Source organism: Choloepus didactylus, chromosome 9, assembly GCF_015220235.1.
Source record: "Choloepus didactylus isolate mChoDid1 chromosome 9, mChoDid1.pri, whole genome shotgun sequence".
NCBI classification, from domain to species: domain Eukaryota; kingdom Metazoa; phylum Chordata; class Mammalia; order Pilosa; family Megalonychidae; genus Choloepus; species Choloepus didactylus.
The window spans coordinates 37,403,983-37,413,579 of record NC_051315.1 but is presented as its reverse complement, the minus strand read 5'-3'; the positions used below and the strand labels follow the sequence as shown (position 1 = coordinate 37,413,579).

At 38.6% G+C, this 9,597-nt stretch overlaps 1 protein-coding gene across 9 annotated transcripts in view; it reads right to left on the bottom strand.

Moving 5' to 3' along the window:
• Positions 1–805: 805 nt before the first annotated feature.
• LYPD6B (LY6/PLAUR domain containing 6B) overlaps positions 806–9,597 on the bottom strand; it is a 218,254-nt gene continuing 209,462 nt past the window's right edge. For all 9 annotated transcript variants that reach the window (XM_037849849.1, XM_037849852.1, XM_037849848.1 and 6 more), the window contains one exon: positions 806–1,520. In XM_037849849.1, the coding sequence (XP_037705777.1) occupies positions 1,356–1,520 (165 nt within the window). In that variant the 3' untranslated portion in view covers positions 806–1,355. The remainder of the gene's footprint in view (positions 1,521–9,597) is intronic.

Sequence of the window (9,597 nt, the reverse complement as noted above, 5' to 3'; positions counted from 1 at the left end):
CATTGTTGCAGAAAAGCAGCCAGAGACAATACGTAAATGAATTGACCTGGCTATGTGCCAATAAAACTTTATTCACAAAAATAGGAGGTGGGCTACATTGCGCCCACGGTTTGCCAAGTCCTGTCACAGGGTCGCCTAAGTGGCAGGGACAGCATCACTAGTGGATTCTACAGAGCACCCTGCATTCTACTGGTGGATCTTCAATTAGAAAACAAACTGGCAAACAAAAAATCACTCAATTAACTCATCAAGACACATACAAGGGCAGAGTGTTTAACAGACACACCCAAAGCGTGATGGCAGGAAATCAGGGTCCTAGAAACATGGAGAAGATGCTCATTTAAAATTCTGAGGCTGTGTTATAAAAGCGGAAGAGAAGACAAGGAGACCCAACATTTTAGTATGTATCTAGAGAGGTCCTCTTGGTGGACTTGACATACAGAGGGAAGGCGATGACCATCAGACAGAGGGGTCATTGTGCCAGTTTCTCTGATTTGTGCAGAGGCCTCTGACTAGGGCTCTTTAAGCTGCCACTGCCGAGGGTACCTCGTATGTTTAGCTGTCATCCTCCTGGAGCACAGCGGTTTCCTGAACTTCTCGATTCACCAAATTTGCATTTAACATCCCAAGAAGTGCCCTTCTTGAAAAAGAAAAATTTAAGTCACTTTGGCATAGACTTTTATATTTAAGTCAGAATATGTCATTGATGGTGTGTGGAAACATAACTGCAGTGAGCTCCTTTGTGATGCTGCAAATGTGTTTTCTCTAAGGCCCCCAGGTCAGTGAAGGAACACACATGCATGCATTTACATTATATAATTTAAAAGCTTTATTCCCCCTGCTCCCCCAGTTAATGAGTGGATTTCATATTAGTTCAAGTGGAAGGAAGTTTTCTTCTGAGGCTGCCTTTCTCATCCCCTGGGTGGGGACACTGCTTTCTCATCAGGGAAGGGTCAGATTTCACAGTGGCGCGCTGAGTGAATCACAGAAAGGAAACTGTCTGACCCAGCAGTCTCTGAGGAAGTCTAGGGCTCTGAGGAAGTCCAGCAGCCTCTGAGGAAGTCCAATGGCCAGGTCGTGCTGACAAGATCCTCCTGGCAGAACTGAGAAAATGTAGCCCCCTAAGACTGGAAACTGGATAACCGTCCTCAGTCCTTGCCAAAACCCCTCCTCTCGGTCCTGCAGCCCTATGCATGAGCATTTTAGCTAAGCAAACAACTGGCTTTGCTTTGGGGTCCAAAGAGAACTCTTGACCAAGTGTAAAGCTGGTCTTCATGCCAAAGTTCACCGTTGACACAGTTCTTTATAATTGTGCTTTAGCGGGCTGGTCTCTGTCTGTCCTCAGAGCAGTGACATTATAGCAGTGGGAGCACGAAGACCCAGGTGAGCGCTAGTGGGTAGAGCGTGGGCGCGCTGCTGCCCGATGTCCTCTGAGCGTGCATGACAGCGAAGACGGCATTAGTGTGATTGGTGGGCAATTCTACATTGCAGATCATCCCTTCACAGCAAGATCTGCACTCCTGTTACAAAAGGAAGAGGAGAGGGGGAAGTGGGGGTGAATGCAAGGAATAATAGGGAAAAGGTAAAACAAAAGAAAGTCTTCCTCAGCTCCCTCTGAAGACAGAATGATCGTTGATTATCAGTCTGCATGGCACCAGGCCCTTGGGTGCCCTTCCCCCATTGGCTGAGTGATAAAGACCATCTTAAGAGTCTTTTTATCCTAACTGTGATTTATTTGTGTCAAACTTAAACATGAGCAAGGGAAAGAAGAGGAAGGAAAACTGAATAAGACTGCTTGATTGAACCAACAAATCTTCTAAAGGTCTGTAAGGGAAAACACAGAAATAAAAAAAAAAAAAAAAAACGAAAGCTAGGAACTTTTTGGATTAGTCATTGATTTCCTTTCTCAGTACTCCTTGTTAGGGGATAATAATGACTCTCTATTGTCTATGCTAACACCTGATTGCTATCATTAAAGCGTGATGGCTGGCTAATCATGGCTGCTGAGCGTGAAAAAGGCTGGGCTGCTAACAGCCCAAGGTCACCAGTGTTTCCAGGGAAAACACTCTCCTGTGGTAATACCCATGAGGGACTGGCACAATGCTTCAACCTGATAAACCCAGCCATTCACAGAGGCTTCCAGAAAGACTCGGTAAAAAAAGGCATTGACTGTGAGTACCCAGATCAGTGGTTCTCAACTCTGTTTGCACATCAGAATCACCTCAGGGAATTTTGGTTCACAAAGACAGTGGCATGAGATGCTCCACTGGTGTAAGATGTTACCCACAGAATCTTTGAACAACTAGCAAAAACTGGCAGAACAATCTTTCTCAAAATGCCAGAAAACAGTTAAAGGCTTGCAGTAACTGGGCAAGGGCTGAATCAAGAAAATGCAGTTTTAAACACAGTAGGAGAAGCTTGTGGCGCCCCCCACCCCAACCCTTTCTGGCAGTGTGCGGTCAGCCTGCACTCCCGTTGTGGGTTCCAGAGGGGCAGAGTAACCCCCATGCATATGGTGGGATGCCTACATGTTCGTGCCAGTCTGTTGAGTGGCAGCATAAAGGCTGACCCGGGAAAGATGTTTCTTGTGCACCCTCCCTTCCAGAACTTGCCCTGCAGGCAGAAGCAGCTTACAGACAGCTCAAGGCAGAGCAGCCTGGGGCAAAGTGTTACCTACTTTAAGTCATACAATATAGCACCTCAGAGAGGGAGAACATCTATTTTATATGGGTAGAAGGGACATTCAAATTCCTGTAAAAGTGAGAATTCCTAAGGCCACGAGCAAGAACAAGCCCAGGACAAAAAATGGGCTCAGAAAAGATGGAGAAGACCCTGCACATTATATTTACCTTGGGCTTACCTTGATAGGAGGGCTCAACTGTGAAGGGGAGCACCAGCCAATGCAGTGTAAATTAGCAACAACTGTAAAAAGTGTTTTTTTGTGTGTGTGTTGGTTTGTTTGTTTATGTTAGCTCCTGGCTAACAGAGAGAGGAAATCTCTGTCATATCACTAGCTGGAACATACGGCCCAGGGACTAAATCAGAGTTAACACTTCAAAATATTAAAATGTACAATGTGTAACAAAAGATTACAAGACAAAGAAATAGGAAATGATGGCCCATCCAAAGGGACAAGATAAAAATCTGGAACTATCAACACAGAAGACCAGAATTTGAACATAGGACAAAGTTTTTTTTTTTTTTTAAATGATCCTCAATATGCTTGAAGAGATGAAATAAAACATAGAGAATCTCAAGAAAGAGACAGAAATTTTAAAAAGGAACCAAATGGACTGAAGAATGGAATGGTATACTGTGGTGTACGCATACAGTGGAACATTGAGCAACTACAAGGAGTGAAGCTGTGAGACACCCAACGAAGTGAATGGATCCTGTACACAGTATTTGAGTGAAGTACACCAGAAATAAAGGCAAACACTTTAATGCCTCACCAATATGGACTAACTACAATGTGTAAACTCAGAATTGAATCTTAGAACATAGCCTAACATGGACATAATTATTGTAATAGTCCCTAGATTGTAAGCTCTTACAGCAGTTAACTCTATCCCCAAATTGTAAGGCCTATCTCTAAACTTTGAGATGCTGATCCCTTAGTGTATAACCTGATTGGTCTCTGGAACAATGTGTATCTCTGAGACACCTGAAACTCAGAGCCAAAGCTCGGCAGACATGAATGTCAGTACTAGTGCATAAAGCCACTGTTTAAAAAAAAAAAAAAAAAAAAAAGCTGGAAAAGAGCCCAGACTTCAATTAGTGATATGAATGAAGCAGGTCTGGTTAAGACCAGGGCAAACCGGGCCAAAGGGTAAAGGTCGAAACTGACTATGTTTTAAAACTTCAATTTCCATATGAGACCAAGGGAAGAGATGTCTATTTGGTACAGGATGTAAATTTTCTAAACGGTACAACTCTACAGTTGGTTTGTTCAAACACCACAATTGCATGGAACTTTGAATAGGAAGTAGATATGATAGGTTAGTATAGGCTGGAGTGAAATAGTGACACATCCCAGAGTAATTTGGGCAGATAAATAAAAAATATATTTACAGCCTCCCCCCACCCCAGCCCCGAGGATCTGGGGGAAGGTGCAGAAGAGTTGGACTTCCTCACCTGGGCTGGTGTTGATGTTGTCACAAACATTGGGACTGGAGGTTTGATGTGCTGAGCCCTCGATCATGGGACTTGCCCTTATGAAGCTCGTTACTACAATGGAGAGGCTAAGCTTGCATATAATTGTGCCTAAGAGTCTCCCCCTGAGTACCTCTTTGTTGCTCAGATGTGGCCCTCTCTCTCTCTAACTGAGCCACCTTGGCAGGTGAACTCGCTGCCCTCCCCGCTAAGTGGGACCCAACTCCCAGGGGTGTAAATCTCCCCGGCAATGCAGAATATGACTCCCGGGGATGAATCTGGACCCGGCATCATGGGACTGAGAGTATCTTCTTGACCAAAAGGGGGATGCAAAATGAGACAAAATAGTTTCAGTGGCTGAGAGATTTCAAATGGAGTCGAGCGGTCACTCTGGTGGACATTCTTATGCACTATATAGATAACACCTCTTAGGTTTTAATGTATTGGAATAGCTAGAAGTAAATACCTGAAACTACCAAACTCCAAGCCAGCAGTCTGGACTCCTGAAGACGATTATATAACAATGTAGATTACAAGGGGTGACAGTGTGATTGTGAAGACCTTGTGGATCACACCCCCTTTATCTAGTGTATGGATGAGTAGGAAAATGGGGATAAAAACTAAAGGACAAATGGGGTGGGATGGGGGCGATGGTTTGGGTGTTCTTTTTTCACTTTTATTTTTTATTCTTGTTCTAGTTCTTTCTGATGTAAGGAAAATGTGTACAGATAGATTGTGGTAACGAACACATAACTATGTGATCATACTGTGGACAGTTGATTGTATACCATGGATGATTGTATGGTGTGTGAATGTATTTCAATAAAACTGAATTTAAAAAAAAAAAAAAAGGAACCAAATGGAAACACTGGAGTTGAAAACAAAAATCACTGAAATGAAAAATTCCTTAGAGGGTTTCAAGAGCAGATTAGAACTGGCAGAAGAAAGAATCAGTGAACTCAAAGACAAGACAATTAAAATGATTCCATCTGAGAAGCAGAAATTAAAAAGAACAAAAAAAGTAAACAGAGCTTAAGAGACCTGTGGGACACTACCAAACATACCAACATATGCATTATGGGAGTCCCAGAAGGAGAAGAGAAAGGAGCAGAAGGAAAATTCAAAGAATTAATGTCAGAAAACTTCCCCAATTTAACAAAAGATATGAATGTGCACATTCAAGATGCCCAACAAACCCCAAAGGGATAACCTTTAAGAGAACCATGTCCCTACATATAGGAGTCAAAACGTCCAATGCCAAGGACAAGGATAGAGTTCTGAAAGCTTCAAGAGAAAAGCAATGGTTATGTACAGGGGAGTCCCAACAAGATTAAATGTTGATTTCTCATCAGAAACCATGGAGGAAAAGAAGACAGTGGGATGAAATATTTGAAGTGCTGAAAGAAAACAACAGCCAATCAAGAATTTTATATCTGGTGAGAATGTCTTTCAAAAATGAGGGAGAGACTAAGGCATGCCCAGATAAACAAAAGCTAAGGGAGTTTGTCAGACTAACAGGAAAGAACGCTAGGTAGTGGATTGAAGTGGCATAAACAAATAAAAACCTCTGGTAAAGGTAACCATATGGGTAACTATAAATGCTAGTGCTGTTGTGTTGTATTTTTTGGTATGTAACTCTACTTTTCACTTCTTACAGGTTCTAAAATGCAAATGCATTAAAAGTGAGAAATCTATGGTTTGGGATAAACAATGTATAAAGATATAATTTGTAACAAGTATGACAAAAAGGTGGTGGGAAGGATGGATATATACAAACACACACACACATATATATATATAGATATATATACTATTGATGTTAAATTGGTATCTAATCAAACATGACTGCTATAGATTTAGAATGTTAAATTGAAGCCACATGGTAACCACAAAGAAAATATATGCAAAATATGTATAAAAAGAAATGAGAAGGAACTCAAAATGGTACAATACAAAAAAAAAATCAAATAAATATGAAAGTAGACATTATCAGAAGAATTGAGGGATAAAAATGTATTAGACTTACAAAGACCAAATAGCAAAATAGCAGAAGTCCTGAATTATCAGTAGTTACTTTAAATGTAAATGGTTTAAATACCCTCAGTCAAAAGGCATAGATTGGGAGAATGTATATAAAAAGCATAACCCAACTACATGCTGTTTACAAGAGATACACCCTGAAGTCAAAGACAAAAGTAGGTTGAAAGTAAATGGATAGAAAAAATATTCCATTCAAATAGTAACCAAAAGAGAGCTGGGGTGGCTATATTAATAACAGATAAAATAGACCTTTTGTCACAAACTGTAATGAGGGAAAAAGATAGTCATTATATACTGCTAAAGGGGTCAATTCAACAAAAAAGATGTAACAATTATTAATATATATGCACCTAATATGCAAAGCCCCAAAATATATATAGCAAATACTGACAGATTTGAACGGAGAAAAAAATGGTTCTACATGAATAGGAGGAGACTTCAACACACCACTTTCAATAATGGATAACATCCAGACCAAAGATCAATAAAGAAACAGAAGACTTGAATGATACACTAAACCAATTACATCTAACTGACATAAATAGAACATTACACCCAACAGTAACAAAAGACATTCTTCTCTGGTACACATAGATCATTCTCCAGAAAGGACAATATATTAGATCACAAAACAAGTCTCAATAAATTAAAAAATACTGAAATCATGCAATTTATCTTCTTCAACCACAATGCAATGAAGCTAGAAATCAGTAACAGAGGGAGAACTGGAAAATTTACAAATATGTGGAAATTAAACAACACATTCTTAAATAACCAATGGGTCAAAGAAGAAATGACAAGGGAAATTAGGAATTATCTTGAGGTGAATAAAAATGAAAACACAACATACCAAAACTTATGGGATGCAGCCAAAGCAGTGCTGAGAGAGAAATTTATAGTTTTAAATCCTTACATTAAAACAGAAGAAAGATCTTAAATCAGGGACCTATCCACACAACTGGAGGACCTAGAAAACAAAGAGTAAACTAATCCCAAAGTGAGCAGAAAAAAGGAAATAACAAAGATCAGAGCAGAGCAAAGTGAAAAAAAGAATTAAAAAAAAAAAACAAAACAGAAAGGATCAGTAAAATCAAAAGTTAGTTCTTTGAAAAGATCAATAAAATTGACAAAACTTTAGCTAGACTAAAGAAGAAAAGAGGGAAGACACAAATAACTAAAATTGGAAATGAAAATGGGGGGACATTACTACCAACACCACAGAAATAAAAAGGATTACAAGAGGATACTATAGACAACTGTACACCAACAGATCAGATAACATAGATGAAATGGACAAGTTCCTAGGAACACACAAACTACCTACACTGACTCAAGGGAAAATAGATCTCAACAAACAATATAAGTATATTGAATCAGTAATTAAAAATCTCCCAACAAAGAAAAGCCCAGGACTAGATAGTTTCACTATTCAATTTTACCAAGCATTCCAAGAAGAATTAACACCAATTTCTAAAAAAACTGAAGAGGGAACACTCCCTAACTCATTCTATGAGGCCAACATCACCCTCATACCAAAGCCAGATAAAAATAACACACAAAAAGAGAATTATAGACCAATATCCCTTACAAATATAGATGTAAAAATCCTCAACAAAATATTAGCAAACTGAATCCAATAATACATTAATAGAATTATACACCATAACCAAGTGGGATTTATCCCAGTTTTGCAAGGGTAGTTCAACATTAGAGTATCACTTAAGGTAATATACCACAATAATAGAAAAGAGAAGAAAAACACATGATTTTATCTCAATTGCCTTGGAAAAGGCATTCGACAAAATCCAGCACTCCTTCTTCATAAAAACACTTAGAAAACTAGTAATAGAAGGAAACTTCCTCAATATGATAAAAGACATATATGGAAAACCTTCAGCTAGCATCATACTGGATGGTAAAAGATTGAAAGCTTTTCTTCTAAGATCAGGAACAAGACAAAGATGCCCACTGTCACTACTGTTACTCAACATTGTAAGGGGACTTTTAGCCAGAGCAATGAGGCCAGAAAAAGAAATAAAACGTATCCAAATTTGAAAGGAAGAAGTAAAACTGGCAATATTTCCAGATGACATGATCCTATATTGAGAAAATTGTGAAAAATCCACAACAAATTCTAGAGCAACAAATTCAAAAAATGGTGGGATACAAGATCAACATGCAAAAATCAGTAATGTAAGTAAGAAAAAAATTCCGTTCACAGTAGCAACTAAAAGAATCAAATATGTAGAAATAAATTTAACCATGGATGTAAAGGACTTATACATGGAAAACTAAAAAACGTTGCTAAAAGAAATCAAAGAAGACCTAAATAAATGGAAGGGCATTGTATGTTCATGGATTGGAAAATTAAATATCGTAAAGATGTCAATTGTATCCAAGTAATTTACAGATTTAACATAATCCCAATCAACATTTCAACAGCCTTCTTTACAGAAATGGAAAAGCCAATTATCAAATTTATATGGAAGGGTAAGGGGGCCCAAATAGCCAAAAACATCTTGAAAAAGAATAATATTGGAGGACTCACACTTTCTGATTTTAAAACTTATTACAAAGTCACAGTAATCAAAACAGCATGGTAGTAGCACAAGGACAAACAGATAGAACAATGGATCAAACTGAAGATTCACAAGTAAGACCCTCATATCTATGGCCAATTGACTTTTGACAAGGGTGCCAAATCTACCCAATGGGGAGAGGAATAGTTTCTCCAATAAATGGTGCTGGAAAAACTGGATATCCACATGCAAAAATAAAGATGGACCCCTACCTCTCACTATTTACAAAAATTAACTAACAATGGTTTTAACTAATTAAAGACCTAAAAATAAGAACCAAAACTATAAAAGTCCTGGAATAAAATACAGGGATGCAACTTCAGGACCTTGTGTTAGGTAATAGTTTCTTAAACTTTATGTCAAAAGCATAAGCAACAAAGAAAAAAGTAAATAAATGGGACCTCAACGAAATGAAAAACTTTTGTTCATCAAAGGACTTCATCATGAAAGCAAAAAGACAACCTACAGAATGGGAGGAAATATTTGGAAACCACATATTCGATAAGGGTTTGATATCCAGAATATATAAAGAAATCCTAGAACTCAACAATAAAAAGACAAACAACCCAAATAAAAAAATAAATAATAGGCAAAAGACTTGAATAGACATTCCTCAAAAGAAGATATACAAATGGCCAAAAAGCACATGAAAAGATATTCAACATCATTAGCCATTAGGGAGATGCAAATCAAAACCATGAGATACCATTTCACAGCCACTAGAATGGCTACCATTCAAGAAACAGAAAAGAACAGGGGTTGGAGACGGTGTGGAAAGATAGGAACACTTGTTCATTGTTGGTGGGAATTTAAAATGGTGCAGCCA